Source organism: Enhydra lutris, unplaced genomic scaffold, assembly GCF_002288905.1.
Source record: "Enhydra lutris kenyoni isolate GAN:26980312 unplaced genomic scaffold, ASM228890v2 scaffoldscaffold88, whole genome shotgun sequence".
Taxonomy (NCBI): domain Eukaryota; kingdom Metazoa; phylum Chordata; class Mammalia; order Carnivora; family Mustelidae; genus Enhydra; species Enhydra lutris.
The window spans coordinates 2,065,083-2,082,023 of NW_019154172.1; the positions used below are offsets into that span (position 1 = coordinate 2,065,083).

The 16,941-nt window shown below is 40.6% G+C and overlaps 1 protein-coding gene across 4 annotated transcripts in view; it reads left to right on the forward strand.

The window, feature by feature from the left end:
* The window catches only part of LOC111162011 (pogo transposable element derived with ZNF domain), a 48,278-nt gene that overhangs the window by 20,927 nt on the left and 10,410 nt on the right, over positions 1-16,941 (forward strand). For 3 of the 4 annotated variants that reach the window (XM_022526149.1, XM_022526152.1, XM_022526150.1), the window contains exons 4-10: positions 6,546-6,721; positions 7,915-8,023; positions 9,275-9,565; positions 9,646-9,864; positions 12,104-12,213; positions 13,317-13,654; positions 13,986-14,140. In XM_022526149.1, the coding sequence (XP_022381857.1) occupies positions 6,546-6,721; positions 7,915-8,023; positions 9,275-9,565; positions 9,646-9,864; positions 12,104-12,213; positions 13,317-13,654; positions 13,986-14,140 (1,398 nt within the window). The remainder of the gene's footprint in view (positions 1-6,545; positions 6,722-7,914; positions 8,024-9,274; positions 9,566-9,645; positions 9,865-12,103; positions 12,214-13,316; positions 13,655-13,985; positions 14,141-16,941) is intronic. The other variant, XM_022526151.1, reaches the window with a different exon arrangement.

The following is a 16,941-nucleotide window of genomic DNA, read 5'->3' on the forward strand; positions in this document are numbered from 1 at the left end:
GAGAGGGAGAAACAGGCTTCCCATGGAGCAGGGAGCCCATTGTGGGGCTCGATCCCCGGACCCCAGGATTATGACCTGAGCTTAAGGCAGACGCTTAACGACTGAGCTGCTCAGGCACCCTGAGTCTTGATTTTTTTTTTTTTTTTTTAAGATTTTATTTATTTATTTGACAAAGAATTCACAAGTAGAGAGAAACGGGGAAGCAGGCTCCTAGGTAGTGGTTTCTTAGGCTAGCAAAACCATATGTAACCATAGAAAAAAATAGATAAATTGGTCTTTATAAAACCTTTTGTGCTTCAAAGTGCATAATCAAGAAATACACTATAACCCATAGAATGGGAGAAGAATTTTGCAAATAATATATCTGATAATGGACATGATATCTAGATTATATAAAGAATCACTATAATTCAATAATAAAAAGACAATATGGGGTGCCTGGATGGCTCAGTAGGTTAAGCTGCTGACTCTTGATTTGGGCTCAGGTCACAATCTCAATCCTGGTATCAAACCATACATTAGGCTCCATGCTCAGCAGGGAGACTGCTTCAGGAGTCTCTCCCCGCCCCACCCCCTCTCTTTCAAATAAATAAGTACATTTTTTTTTAAAGATTTTATTTATTTATTTGACAGAGATCACAGTTAGGCAGAGAGGCAGGCAGACAGAGAGAGAGAGAGAGAGGAGGAAGCAGGCTCCTCGCTGAGCAGATAGCCCGATATGGGGCTCGATTCCCAGGACTCTGGGATCATGACCTGAGCTGAAGGCAGAGGCTTTAAACCCACTGACCCACCCAGGCGCCCCAATAAGTACATTTTTTTTTTTTAAAGATTTTATTTATTTATTTGACAGAGAGATCACAAGCAGGCAGAGAGGCAGGCAGAGAGAGAGGAGGAAGCAGGCTCCCCTAGAGAGCAGAGAACCCGATGCGGGGCTCGATCCCAGGACTCTGAGATCATGACCTGAGCCGAAGGCAGCGGCTTAACCCACTGAGCCACCCAGGCGCCCCAATAAGTACATTTTTTAAAAAGATCTTATTGGGGCGCCTGGGTGGCTCAGTGGGTTAAAGCCTCTGCCTTCGGCTCAGGTCATGATCCCAGGGTCCTGGGATCGAGCCTCGCATTGGGCTCTCTGCTCAGCGGGGAGCCTGCTTCCACCTCTCTCTGCCTGCCTCTCAGCCTACTTGTGATCTCTGTCTGTCAAATGAATAAATAGAGTCTTTAAAAAAAAAAAAAAAGATCTTATTTATTTATTTGAGAGAGAGTGAGCACAAGCAGGGGGAGGGGCAGAGGGAGAGGAAGAAGCAGACTCCCCACCCACCAGGGATCCCTAAGGGGGGCTTGATCCCAGTACCCTGGGATCATGACTCAAGCCAAAGGCAGACCCTTAACCAACAGAACCACCCGGGCACCCCTAAATAAATAAATCCTTAAAAAAAAAAATAACAAAAAGACAATCCAGGGGTGCCTGGGGCGGCTCAGTGGGTTAAAGCCTCTGCCTTCGGCTCAGGTCATGATCCCAGGGTCCTGGGATAGAGCCCTGCATTGGCCTCTCTGCTCAGCCGGGAGCCTGCTTCCCCCTCTCTCTTTGCCTGCCTCTCTGCCTACTTGTAATCTCTGTCTGTCAGATAAATAAATAAAATCTTAAAAAAAAAAAAAAAGACAATCCAGTTTCTTAAATGGGCAAAGGATCTGAGTAGACATTTCTCCAAACAGAATATACATAAATGGCCTATAAGCACATGAATAGATACTCAACATTAGTAGTCATTAAGGAAGTGCACATCAGGGGCACCTGGGTGATTCTGTGCGTCAAAGCCTCTGCCTTTGGCTCAGTCATGATCTCATGATCCCAGGGATCTGGGATCGAGCCCTGCATCAGGCTCTCTGCTCAGCAGGGATCCTGCTTCCTCCTCGCTCTCTGCCTGCCTCTCTGCCTACTTTGGATCTCTGTGTGTCAAATAAATAAACTGTTTTTAAAAAAAATACATTTAAAGGAAGTGTTCATCATAGCCACAGTGAGATACCAGTTCATACCCACTAGGATGGCTGTAGTCAAAAAGATGGACAAATAACAAGTATTGGTGAGAATGTAAAAATGGTGTGGCCACTTTGGAAAATAGTTGGCAGTTTCTCAAAAAGTTAAATGTAGTTATATGATTCAGCAGTTCTTCTAACTATATACCCAGAACATGAAAACAGTTCACACAAAATACCCTGCTCAAATGCAGCATTATTCATTATAGGTCCCAAATGGAAATAACCTAAGCTGTTGAATGGATAAACAAAAGGTGATAGACACAGCTGCACAGTGGAATATTACTGAGCCATTAAAGGGAACGAGGGGTGCCTGGGAGGCTCAGTGGGTTAAAGCCTCTGCCTTCAGCTCAGGTCATGATCCCAGGGTCCTGGGATTGGGCTCCCTGCTCAGCGGGGAGCCTGCTTCCTAGTTGTTCTCTGCCTGCCTCTCTTCCTACTTGTGATCTCTGCCTGCCAAATAAATAAATAAAATCTTTAAAAAAAAAAAAGAAAACCTTGTTTCCCTTTAAAAAAGGGGGGGGGGCCTGGGTGGCTCAGTCGTTAAGCGTCTGCCTTCAGCTCAGGTCATGATCCCAGGGTTCTGGGATCGAGCCCCGCATCAGGCTCCCAGCTTGGTGGGAAGCCTGCTTCTCCCTCTCTCACTCCCCCTGCTTGTGTTCCCTCTCTCGCTGTGTCTCTCTGTCAAATCAATAAATACAATATTTAAAAATATATATATATTAAAAAATAAAAAAGGGGGGGAATGAAATACTTTAATATGAATAACCTTGAAAATGTAGTGCTAAATGAAAGAAGTCAGATGCAAAAGGCAACATATTATATGACTCCATTTATATGAAATTCCAAAATTGGCAATTCTCTAGTGACAGAAAATAGATCTGTGGTTACCAAGGCTGGGGGAGAAGAGAATGGGGAGTAACTACTAATGGGTATAAGATTTCTTCTTGCATGGGCACCTGGGTGGCTCAGATGGTTACGCATCTGACTTCGGCCCAGGTCATGATCCTGGGGTCCTGGGATTGAGCCCTGCATTGGGCTCCCTGCTCAGCAGGAAGCCTGCTTCTCCCTCTCCTGATGCTTGTGTTCCCTCCCTCGCTGTGTCTCTCTCTCTCTCTCTCATATAAATAAAATCTTAAAAAAAAAAAAAAAGATTTCTTCTTGGGATGAAGAACATGTTCTGGAATTAAATAGAAGTGATAGTTGCACAAACCGTGCAAATATACTAAAAACTTCTGAAGTGTATACTTTATATGAGTAATGTGTATGTTATGTGGATATCTCAGTAAAGCCTTTTTTTTTTTTAAAGATTTTATTTGTTTATTCGACAGAGAGAGATCACAAGTAGACAGAGAGGCAGGCAGAGAGAGAGAGAGGGAAGCAGGCTCCCTGCTGAGCAGAGAGCCTGACGCGGGACTCGATCCCAGGACCCTGAGATCATGACCTGAGCTGAAGGCAGCAGCTTAACCCACTGAGCCACCCAGGCGCCCTTTTTTTTTTTTTTTTTTTTTTTAAAGAAGGTGTCAGGGAGGGGCACCTGGATGGCTCAGAGGGTTGAGCCTCTGCCTTCAGCTCAGGTCATGGTCTCAGGGTCCTGGGTTCGAGCCCCGCATGGAGCTCTCTGCTCAGTGGGAAGCCTGCTTCTCTCTCTCTCTCTCTCTCTCTGCCCGCCTCTTTGCCTACTTGTGATCTCTCTCTGTGTCAAATAAATAGTAAAATCTTAAAAATAAAAAAGGTGTCAGTAATAAAATTCTGGATTGTTTTTACAATTCCTTTTGTTCTTCAGAATCTATCACTCAGCATTTAGAAATTACTTATATCGTTCTGACTGATCATACAATTTGCTTTGGAAAGAAATATTATATAGGAAAATAAATTGCTGCTTACTTCTGAGCTGTGAATGATGTGAATTTAATGATAGAGGTTTCTTACTCTATAAATTGTATGTTTTTCAACTCCTGTTTAGCTCATTTTAACTCCATTTATTCCTCTTATCTCTGGATTTTAAGGCAATGTAAGTAAACATAAAAGAATAAAGGGATACATCAAGACCTTCAGATTTGTTAAACAGAACTTATTGTGAGAGAAGCTGCTGAATCTCTTCCCTTTATTTAATCAGTTTATGGCTATGGTACCTAGTTTATTTGAGAGCAGACTTTGAGGCAGGGAACTACTTGGTTAATTCTTTTATAGGCTTATTAAGCCTAAGGATTCTGATTGCCTTTTCATCCCCTGAAAGCAGAACTTTGTAAAACCCATGAATGGTCAGAATTTCTCTAAGAAAAGATTTAATAAGAATGTAGAGATCAGGGCGCCTGGGTGGCTCAGTGGGTTAAGCCGCTGCCTTCGGCTCAGGTCATGATCTCAGAGTCCTGGGATCGAGTCCCGCATCGGGCTCTCTGCTCAGCAGGGAGCCTGCTTCCCTCTCTCTCTCTCTCTGCCTGCCTCTCCGTCTACTTGTGATCTCTCTCTGTCAAATAAATAAATAAAATCTTTAAAAAAAAAAAAAAAAAAGAATGTAGAGATCAGGAGTACCTGGGTGGCTCAGGTCGTTGGGGGTCTGTCTTCGGCTCATGTCATGGTACCAGGGTCCTGGGTTCGAGCCCCAGGTTGGGCTCCCTGTTGCCCAGGGTGTCTGCTTTTCTCTCTCCCTCTGCGGCTCCCCCCCCCTGCTTGTGCTTACTGGTGCTGTCTCTCTCCTTCAAGTAAATGGATGAAATATTAAAAAAAAAGAATGTGGAAATCACTTAAAATAATTTATTAGAATTAGAATTCATTGGAGTTATTAGAAAGATTCATAGAAAGTGGATGGGAGGTATAGAAAAAACAAAATTGGCCACAGTTAATAATTGTTGAAGCTGAGTGATGGGTACCTGGGGGTTCATTATGGTATGGTATTTTTATATGTATTTTAACTTCTGCATAATAAAACATTTAAATTAAAATGGTAAATTGCCAGTATAATTAGCAGAGATGGCACTTGTAATTTTTTATCTGTGTCAGCCTTATAATCACTAGTCAGCTGGCCTAGTAACTATGAGGTCTAGTTCCTGATGGGCACTCATTTTCTGGATAAAAGTGGGACAAACCGGGGTGCCTGGGTGGCTCAGGGGGTTAAGCCTCTGCCTTCGGCTCAGGTCATGATCCCAGGGTCCTGAGATCGAGCCCCATATGGGCTCTCTGCTCAGTGGGGAGCCTGCTTCCCTTCCTCTCTCTGCCTGCCTCTCTGCCTACTTGTGATCTCTCTCTGTCAAATAAATAAATAAAATCTTTAAAAAAAGTGGGACAAACCATTGTTGGCCCATTAATAGCCACCTATATTACTCACTCCAGTGGTCTAGCTTTGTAGCTAACTGCAGTGACTCCATCTGTCAAAGTAGGACATACAGTTCATAGGAACCCATCCCATTCTGGTTATTTAAGGTAAAAAGTTGAGGCAGTATCTTGCTTGAATCTCTGATTTAGGTATATTGATGCTCAAATTTTCCGTGTGGTTTTGGAGTATTCTCTGTAAATCGAGAAACTTAGTATTAATGACTTTTTTGCCAAATGTAGTAAATAGACTTTAAAACATTTAGGGGCACCTGGGTGGCTCAGTCAGTTAAGCCCCTGCCTTCGGCTCAGGTCAGGATCTCGGGATCCTGGGATCGAGCCCCATGTCGGGCTCTCTGCTCAATGGGGAGCCTGCTTCTCCCTCTCTCTCTGCCTGCTGCTCTGCCTACTTGTGATCTCTCTCTCTCTCTCTCTGTCAAATAAATAAAATCTTTGGAAAAAAAATAAAACATTAAGAACCTAAAGTGGTTCAATAGTAGTCAATTTATTGATATTTATTTTTGAAGGAACTATTATCTTCTGAAGTCATACCTTTTTTACTGAATGTTGGTTAGTTTTTGACCAAGTCTTTTCTTTATCGGTTCTGATGTCAAAAAAGAGAAAGAGGAGTTAACCTGCCAATCTCTGTGTTCCCATACCCGTAAAAGACAGTGGTTGTTTAGAGAATCTGTTAGATTTCTGAGCTTTGACTCAATAGAAAGAGGTGCCATTCTTTAGATTCTGTGTGCTTGCTGAATTAATGTTTGTTGATAAATATGCCACTTTTAAAAAGATTAAAAGTGAATTAGCTAACAACAAATTGTATTCTGACAAAATAAGTTTTACCTAGTTAAAATATGGAAAAAGAAATTATATGTTACTTTGTTTTGTTAATTTGGTGTCGAGAGATTACGTTAAATCATATATCAATATTGTCAGAGTCAAAATGGTAGCCTTGTAGAAATCTCACTTCTAGGTTCATGACATGAACCCTATCTGCAGTTTTTCTGTTAGTTGTAGATTTGGGTAAAGCTTACATTTTTGGTGCATTTGGTGATGTTAAACCTAAGGTGAGTGTGGCAGTCTTGGATATTTTGTTATCTGGGATACCATTTCTTATCTGAGACTGTACTGTTACTTATAAAGTGTGGGTTTATTTTTTCTTACATTTTTTTTTCTTTCTTCCTTTTACCCTTCAGCTGGCAATTCTTTGGTCCAACAAGGTGGACAGCCACTCATCCTAACCCAGAATCCAGCTCCAGGTCTTGGCACAATGGTTACTCAACCAGTGTTGAGGCCTGTCCAGGTCATGCAGAATGCCAATCATGTGACCAGTTCTCCTGTGGCCTCACAACCAATATTCATCACTACACAGGTGAGTTGGACGCAGTTCTGGTGCTGGGTAGGGAAAGAGAGAAAAATACTGAACCATTAGAGGCTCTAACTTAGAACTCTAAGTCCTATCTTTTGACCTGGCTTTCTCATTTGCTGTTCTTTAATTTGATACTGATTTTTAAAGAAAGCCAAATGTAACGCTCCTGGTTAATTTCCTCTTCCTGTCCTTTAGTGGGCTTTTAAGTGATTTGATTGAGATCTGGGCAGAAATTAGTAGGAAAGCTTCCGTTAGGAAGCCTTAACACTTGGTCCTTAACACTTCCTGCCCTTTGCTTGGGCTGTTTTTCTTAAAATGGGTTGAGTTAGCTGACTCTTGAAATCTGTGTGTGAAATTGGTAAAGTGCAGGGAGATCTTTGGAAGAGAAGGAGGAAGATGACTTATTTGACATAGAACGTGAGTTATGTGACATATAATGTGAGTCGAAGTTGAAAGCCTAATGCTGAATGTGGAACATAAAGGCAAGTGTTTCTCCCTGCCTGTGGCTTCCTGAGTTAGAAACTCTTTTCTTAAAAGTTTGCCAGAGGTTTACGGCCTTTGAAGTGGACTTTGGGAACAATTTCTTAACAATTGTTTTGTGCTGGGCACCTGGGTGGCTCAGAGGGTTAAGCCTCTGCCTTCAGCTTGGGTTATGATCTCAGGGTCCTGGAATGGAGGCCCACATTGGGCTCTCTGCTCAGCGGGGAGCCTGCTTGCTCCTCCCCCTCTGCCTGTCTCTCTGCCTACTTGCGGTCTCTCTCTGTCAAATAAATAAATAAAATCTTTAAAAAAACAACAACAACAAAAAAAACAATTGTTTTGTGTTGAATCACTCCAGTGAATATTCCTGGTGCCTTTTTTTTTTTTTTTTTTTTTTTTTTTCCCCCTTCTTCTGTGCCTTTATCTCTTTAGGGGCCAGTTTGTGGATGAGGTATTTTTTAAGCTGAGGTTCTTTTAAGAGGAAGTATGTTTTCCTTTTTGCTCATATGTACTAAAGCTTATTCTTCAATTTTGATATTTTGTCACTCAAAAGTTTGCCAAAATTCCTAGATTTCTCCATCTCAGTCATTTAAAAGTTACACCTCTAGAAAAAGAACCACTAGGTAAGACTGAATTTTTTAAGATGTAGTCTTATTGCAATCTCTGCTAGTGTTAGCTGATCTCCATGTTAAAGATCATTTTGCTTTTTAATGCAGGGATTTCCTGTAAGAAATGTCCGGCCTGTACAAAATGCAATGAATCAGGTTGGGATTGTGCTGAACGTACAGCAAGGCCAAACGGTTAGACCAATAACACTAGTCCCAGGTAAGGAAAAATGTCTACCCATTCAGAATAAACTGGCATCCGGAAGATTTGTTTTTCTTGTTTCAAAATATCCTTCTTGGTCATTTAAAAAGTGTGTTTAAGGAAAGTCTAAAAATACAAAGATCATACTGATTTAAGCTCCATTTTTTAAGCTCAATTTTTTAAAAACTTTCTAACCTTTGACCAGGTTGGTGGTTTTATTCTTCTTTTTAACTTTTTACCACCCTTCAAACAGGGTTTATATAGTCCTTTTTCTGCTTCTGGTGTTTTAGTCAGCTATTAAGTTTATTATCCTGAAGGAATATTATTAATAAAAACTCCCAAATGGCACATTTCTTAATAAGTCTACTCACTTACATGGTGGGACTATAAACTTTATTTTGCTTTAATTTTATAGCATAGATTTTTGGATATAAAACAAATGACCTATCATTTGATGATAAATTTGCCAATGACTAATTAGTAGGTTTTTTTTAAAGAAACTAAATTAAAATACTTTTTTAAAATCTTGTGATTTTCCTCCACAGTTCTTTATTTAGTTCCTGTAAGTTTACTGCAATTCAGGCCAAAAAACATCTTAATTAAATTGTTCTTTGGGTGCTTCCATAAGCTGGTCTTCCTAAGTTTTTGTTGTTGTTCTCAGAGCCCACACAGTGCTTTTGGCCTTAAGTCTAATAAATTTAACTTACCTAGTTCTGATATTTCTTACATATTTGTCAATGGAATTGTTTACAGCTGAGCCAGGAGATTCACCTCTGGGATGCTAGTAGAATGACATAGTCAGTTTTCTGTTTGACTTCATATGAAAGACTGGAAGACTCCTTTAGTATCCTGAGAGAGAAAGTTGGCTTTTTTTTAGAACTACATCTGCCCTTTGGCCTTATATATATGCACACTGCCTCCTATCTCTACTTATCCTTCCTCTTCCAGTATTGAGGTCCAGCTACTCCTGATTAAATTCTTGGGATAAAAAAGGCAGTGTGGTAAGGTGTTGTGGGAGGAATTGATAGGAATCTTCTTTCTTCAATTTAATAGGGCTGATTCCTTAGTATAAGATCTTTTATCATCTTGGATATGTATTGTCTTAGACATTAGAGTGTGTGCTACTCTTGTTAACCTTTGATGGCCACCAAACACTTTGGGGCAGTAACCTTTTCTTATTCCAGTATTTTCAGTAAAGACAGGTAGAATGTATGAGAGGTGAGCTTATTGACCAAGCTTTGGTACTTTTCTTTGTCTCTTTTTTTGAAGCCCCAGGTACCCAGTTTGTTAAGCCAACAGTTGGAGTCCCACAGGTGTTCTCTCAGATGACCCCAGTGAGGCCAGGCTCCACAATGCCTGTGCGGCCCACCACCAACACCTTCACCACTGTCATCCCAGCTACTCTGACCATTCGGAGCACCGTCCCGCAGTCCCAGTCCCAGCAGACCAAGTCCACACCCAGCACCTCCACCACTCCCACTGCCACACAGCCGACCTCACTGGGGCAGCTAGCTGCTCAGCCTCCAGGCCAATCCAGCCAGACCCCCAATCCCAAGCTAGGTGAGCCCTGGGAAGTGGAGATGGCAGTGCTGGGCGGGGCAGTGGGTGGAGAACAGATGATTTTCACTTGGCCAACATAGCTCCCTCCTTCCCCTCTCCACCTGCAGTGAGCATTGCCAGCTTTGTCACTGTGAAGCGACCTGGGGTTACAGGTGAAAATAGCAATGAAGTAGCCAAACTGGTGAATACCCTTAACACCATCCCTTCCCTGGGCCAGAGTCCTGGGCCAGTGGTGGTATCCAACAACAGCTCTGCCCATGGCTCCCAGAGAACCAGCGGACCTGAATCTTCAATGAAAGGTACAGTACTCTGAAAGATGGAGTATCCAGTCATTCAGAAACATTAATAGAGTATTTGTTACTTTAGCACTTTATGCTTTGAAATAGAGACATAAAACGTAGTTGCCACAGTTTGTTCTACCAAAAACTCTAGTGTAGGAAAGGGGATAGCCGCTGTGAAAAGTGTAACTAAATCAGCTGTAAGGAGATAATTCTGTGTTTCTTGTGCTGTGGAGATGAGTGAAATGGACCAGTTGATCAGAGATGGGTGGGATAATAATAAAAAGAAGCTTCACAGAGGAGGTAGATTTCTGCATAAGGTTTTAAAGTTGGGATGTACTAGAGAGGTTTTCAGGTGTAGACAAGATATGAGCTTAAGGATTTTCGATGGTCTAGAGCAGAGGTCGGCAAACTTTCTCTAGAGGACCAGATAATATTTTAGGCTTTGTGCACTAAATATGGTCTCTGCCCTTGTGGTACAAAAGCAGCCACAGGCAGTACACAATCAAATGAGCATGACTGTGTTCCACTAAAACTGTTTATGGTCTCTGAATTGTATGTAATTTTTTAAAAGATTATATTTATTTATTTGACAGAGATCACAAGTAGGCAGAGAGGCAGGCAGAGAGAGAGGGGGAAGCAGGCTTCCCACCGAGCAGAGAGCCCGATGCGGGGCTCGATCCCAGGATCCTGAGATCACGACCTGAGTCGAAGGCAGAGGCTTAACCCACTGAGCCACCCAGGCACCGCTGAATTATATGTAATTTTCATGTGTCAAAATACCTTCTTTAGCTTTCATTTCAACCATTTAAAAATGTAAAAACATTTAAGAAATGGCATCAGTCATCCACATCCAGTGAAGTTGGACCTAAACACCATATGTAAAAATTAACTCTGCAAACCAAAGACCTAAACATAAGAGCTAAAACTGTAAGAGAAGAAAACGGGAAAGCTTCATGGCATTGGATTTGGCAATGATTTCTTGCATATGACACCAAAAGAAAAATATAACAGTAGATATAGGAATAATAGATAAAACAAGACTACATCAAATTTTAAACTCTTAGGGTATCAAAGGACACTGCGAACAGAGTGAAAAAGCAGCCCAGTGAATGGGAAAAAATATTTGCAAGTCATATATCTGATAAAGGGTTAACATCTAGAATATATAAAGCATAACTCAACAATAAAAAAACAGCCCAATTAAAAACTGGGCAAAGGAGTTGAATAGACCTTTCTCAAAACAAGATAAATAAATGGCTGTTAAGCACATGAAAAGATGCTCACCATCACTGATGATTAGAGAATTGCAAATCAAAACCATGTCGAGATACCACTTCACACCCATCAGGATGGCTCTTATCCAAAAAAACAAAATAACAAGTGTTGGTGAGGATGTGTAGATATTGGAACCCTTGTGCATTGCTGGTGAAAATGTAAATTAGTATGATGGTCTCTCGAAAAGTGAAGTATAAAATTACCATCTGACTCAGCAATTCTGCTTTTGGGTTATGACCCAAAAGAATTGAAAGCAGGTCCTCGGGCAGATACTTGTACACCCATGTTTATAGCAGCATTATTCACCATAGCCAAAAAGTGGAGGCAGTCCAAGTGAGCATCAAATGAATAAATAAACAAAATATGGTATATACATAAAGTAGCATATTGTTCAAGGAAGGAAATTCTTACAAATGCTGTAACATTCATAAATTTTGAGGACATTCTGCTAAGTACTGAACTAAGTTGGTCGCAAGAGGACAAATACTGTATAATTACACTTAATATGAAGTACCTAGAGGAGTCAAAATTAGAGATGGAAAGTAGATCGGAGGTTGCTAGGGACTGAGAGGAAGGAGGAAGGGGAATTGTTAAATGGATAGAGTTTCAGATTTACAAGATGAAAAGAGTTCTGCTTGTACAACAATGCGAATGTACTTAACTATACCCTTGAAAATGGTTAAGAGGTAAGTTTTATGTATGTCTTACCTCAACTAAAGAAAAAGTTGTATAACCACCAAAAAAAGTAAAATCCATTCGTAGCTCAGGGGCCAAATAGAAATTTGGCTGGATTTTGTCTAGAAGCTGTGATTTGCTGACCCCTGGCCTAGAGTTAAAAGAATGGTCCTCAAAGTGATCATTCATGCTTGCCTATCAACCTTAATATGCCCCTTCACGGGCTGTTTAACATTTCTTCAAAGGGCCAGTAATCTGTTTCTAGTATCATCTCGTTAATCTTATCAATGCTTCTTACTTCTTCCAGTGACCTCTTCTTCCATCCCAGTGTTCGACCTCCAGGATGGTGGACGGAAAATATGTCCACGGTGTAATGCTCAATTCCGTGTTACTGAAGCTTTGAGAGGTCACATGTGTGTAAGTGATAGTTTTGATGGGGATCTGGCTTCAGTGGCTACCACTGCATACATCCTCTAGGATTAGGAGCATGTGAAGCAGGGACTCTGAAATGACTTAGAAGTTTCTTAAAGGGTTATGCTCCTTTCTGGCCTATTTTAGAAGAGTTTCATACTTTGGAATGTAGAAGGATATTTTAAAGACTCTCAAGTAGATTGGAACATATGCAACCTTAATTCCTTGGTTGTGGTTGATTTTGAAACTACACAGGAGCACAGGAGGACAGGTTTGTTAGATAATCAACTCAAACCAAGTTGACCTTGGTTTATTTTCTTCTTCCTTTTTTTTTAAAGCTTGCTTGCTTTATTTATTTATTTTATTTGACAGAGAGAGAGAGAGAGAGAGACAGCCAGAGACCACAAGCAGGGAGAATGGCAGAGGAAGGAGAAGCAGGCTCCCCGCTGAGCAGGGAGCCCTACATGGGTCTTCATCCCAGGACCCTGGGATCATGACCTGAGTGAAAGGCAGACACTTAACCAACTGCGCCACACAGACACCTGTATTTTTTTCTTTTGTAAGATTTTATTTGAGGGACTGAGAGAGACCATGAGCAGGGAGAAGGACAGGCAGACTCCCTGCTGAGTGGGGAGCCCAATGCAGGGCTCAGTCCCAGGACCCCAAGATCATGACCTGAGCTGAAGTCAGATGCTTAACCGACTGAGCCACCTAGGTACCCCTCAGTTTATATTCTGTTTATTGTCTTTGGATGAACCAGGAGTCATTAACCAGTTCTCATTTCTAGCCTTTTCATTTTTTTGGTGTTAGTTCAGACACAAAGATTGGAATTTCTTCTTGCTGGGGAATTCAGAGGCAAGTTACACTAGTAAGTGGTTGAAGTATCCAAGGCAGGAAGGAGAAATACAAGATACTGGGTTAGGAGAGGCATGTGGCTATAAATAAATATCCATTAGAAAAAGCCATAATCCTAGAAACACTATAGAACACTGAAAGGTGAAACCTGGGTGAGAATACCTGGAACCAAACCATTCTCAAGAGATGTTCATGAGGTTGGGGAGTTGGCATATCCCAGCCACCAAGATAACTACAGTGATTTTCCTTTATAGTACTGTTGTCCAGAAATGGTGGAATACCAGAAGAAAGGGAAGTCTGTGGATTCAGAACCCAGTGTCCCATCAGCTGCAAAGCCCCCATCCCCTGAGAAAACAGCTCCTATTGCTTCCACACCCTCTTCTACACCTATTCCTGCTCTGTCACCGCCTACCAAAGTACCAGAGCCAAATGAGAATGTGGGTGATGCTGTCCAGACCAAACTCATCATGCTAGTAGACGACTTCTACTACGGACGGGATGGTGGCAAAGTGGCCCAGCTCACAAACTTCCCTAAGGTTGCCACATCTTTCCGATGCCCACATTGTACCAAAAGGCTAAAAAACAATATTCGGTAAGTGTTGAAGAGCCTCAGCAGTTACCCTGGATGAGAAATTTGTCTTTTCTCTTTGGGCAGTAGTCCTGTTATCCAATCTAAGGATTATCATTAAATCAATAAGTGGTACTACAGAAGGAGGAGGTATTGTGGGAATAATAAGAGATAACTTTGGGTGGGGTAAGGGAAACCAGTACATCTTTCCACAGAACTCTTAGTTTCAAGAACCCTTTTCTGGGCTCAGAAAAGGACTGTCCCAAACAAGGCAGGGGGTGGTACATAATATGTGTTCTGGGATTCCCAGGCTGCTGATTTTTTTGTTTTCTCTACTTCTTGTGCTCTGCCACAGATTCATGAACCATATGAAACATCATGTAGAACTCGATCAGCAGAACGGTGAGGTAGATGGTCATACTATCTGCCAACACTGTTACCGCCAGTTTTCCACGCCCTTCCAGCTCCAGTGCCACTTGGAAAATGTTCATAGTCCTTATGAATCGACTAGTAAGTTTGGAAATTCTTAAACTGTAGGGGTATGCTTTGTTCTTCACTGAAGGCACTGGGAAGAGCCCATCATTCTGTATGAATATCAGTTTAGAGGAAGCCCTTTGCACATTTCTAATCAATTCCTTACTTCACTCACCCTTTATTCTTAGAACTTAGACTTCTCTTTAAGCCTGAATTGAATTCAGTGCTAGAATTGTTAGGGGCTTTGGTTCAGGACCACTGTAACGTGTTGTAATGTATACAATGTAATGCAGTGGGTGCCTTACCGAAATATCTATATTTGGACCTCCACTTTAGTTAGTACCCTGGTAGGTTTTACATAAGACAAAAGATAGCATTATAAACATAAAATACCATTAAGACAGTGCTTTCAGTGAAATGTATGATGAGGTGTGGAATGTCACCTTCACTGTACATCTAACAGATGAGGAAATACAGAATGAACACAGACTCACAAAAATTATGTCATTTACTTGAGAGCGTACATCTCTAGTAAGGTGCCATTGTGAGGATTTGAGCCCAGTCTTCCTGGAATATCTCCTGTGTCCTTCAGGGGATTTCCAGTTTTGTTGTACTAAGACAAAAATTATATAAAGGAAAATGAGGAAAAGACAGTATATTTATTTATAAACCTATGCATTGTATAATACCAGTGATAGGTGAAATAGTTTACAGAAAAGGTCATTGAGGCTAGATTTCCCAGAAAGTCATACTTAAACTTTTTAGGATTTTTATTTACTTTTTTTTTTTTTTTTTAAGATTTTATTTATTTATTTGACAGAGAGAGACACAGCGAGAGAGGGAACACAAGCAAGGGGAATGGGAGAGGGAGAAGCGGACTTCCCGCTGAGCAGGGAGCCTAATGTGGGGCTCTATCCCAGGACCCTGAGATCATGACCTGAGCAGAAGGCAGATGCTTAACGACTGAGCCACCCAGGCGCCCCTAACTTTTAAGGTCTTTAAATACAAGAAAGAAAATAAATAAATAAACACAAGAAAGATTTAGACAGATGAAAGTAATAAGAAAACCTTTTAGGTGATGGGAAACTGTATGAGCAAACACATGAAGAAATATGCATGTCATCTCTATGCTTTTGCTGCAGATTAAGAACCTTAACTAAAAATGAGTTAAACAATAAGGATATCCATTATATTGTTTAACTGAGAGGACTTGAGGTAGAGTAAACTTGTAGCCCAGAACTTGAGTGTTCTGCTATAGTTCTCTTGTCTCTGGCTTGTAGCAGGGTGGCTGTATTAATCTCAGGCATTACATTCAGGCACAAAATAGTGCAGACAAGGAATAGAGCGTATCTTCCCATGTCTTTCCAGAATCTGTTTCAGGAAAGCACTGCTTTCCCTTTGTAATTCTTTGGCTTTGGCAAGGGTAACGGGATTGCCATTCATGGCTTAGGCTAGTGTTGGTCTATAGAAATATAATGTGAGCTACATATGCAATTTTAATTTTTTTAGTAGCCATTTTTAAAAAGTAAAAAAAAGGTAATTTTAAAAGTTTTTTTTACAACTTCTTTTTTTTTTTTTATAACTGTTTATTGTTTCTTTGTTTTGTTGTTAAGTAAGCTCTACACTCCACATGCTTGAACTTAAAATCCTGAGATCAAGAGTTGCATGCTTTACCGACTGAGCCAGCTAGGCACCTCTGAAATTAATTTTAATAGTATAATTTATTTAACTCAGTATATCCAAAATATCACGTCAGCATGTAATCAGGATTTAAAAATTAATGAGATGGTAGAACTTTGTACTGATAATTCGGGAATAGACTAGATATTGGAATCAACCACTATGCATTTAGTGGCAGAGTAGCCAACTTGGTCTTGTTATAGAGCCCCAAAGTCTTCACTGTCAGTGACGGAAAATCTGAATAACTCATCTACACTTCCTAGTGAATGCATCTTATTTTTATACAGAATCTGGTGGATGGGCTTTTGTTAATTCCATTTATGTGTGGAAAGATAAGTTTTTCCTTATGGGGAAAGAAATTCTCAGAACCTCATCAATCCTTTTCTCTTCGCTTTTCACTCTTGTTATGTCTGACTTTTAATTTTTGAGTATCATGTGACTTAAAATTTATATTGATCAAAAAGCTGAGAAATTGTTAACCCAAAGAGGTAAATTACCTTTTTTATACTTCAGTATGTATCAGTTTTATTCTTGGATTCTTGTGTAAGTCCTCTTTCCCATACATATGGCAGATCCTGATAAAAGTAGCTTATTTTTTAATATTAGTATTTTTGGACCCATTGCTTTCTTTTTAATTTTGAAAAAAATTTTCCTTTTCTGAAGTTTTTTTTTTTTTTAACCTTTTTTTTTTTTTAAAGATTTTATTCATTTATTTGACAGAGATCCCAAGCAGACAGAGAGGCAGGCAGAGCAGGGTGGTGGGGGGAGCGGGGGTGTGGGCTCCCTGCTGAGCAGGGAGCCCGATGTGGGACTCGATCCTCAGGACTCCAGAATCATGACCTGAGCTGAAGGCAGTTGCCCAGCCAACTAAGCCACCCAGGAGCCCCTGAAGTGTTTTTAAATGAAATTACATACATAATGACATGTCACCCCAAATACTTAAGTATGTATCTCTAAAAAATAAAGACCTTTCTCTATATACAGCCATAATACCATTGTCAAAACCTAACAGAAGCAATCATAAATCCTTAATATCATCTATACCTAGTCCATTTTCAAATTGCCTGTATTGTCCCAAACATCAGTGGATCATGACACTTAAATTATCGTAATAGTATAATCTTAATAGCATTATGTTTTTCTTCACACTTGTTTAA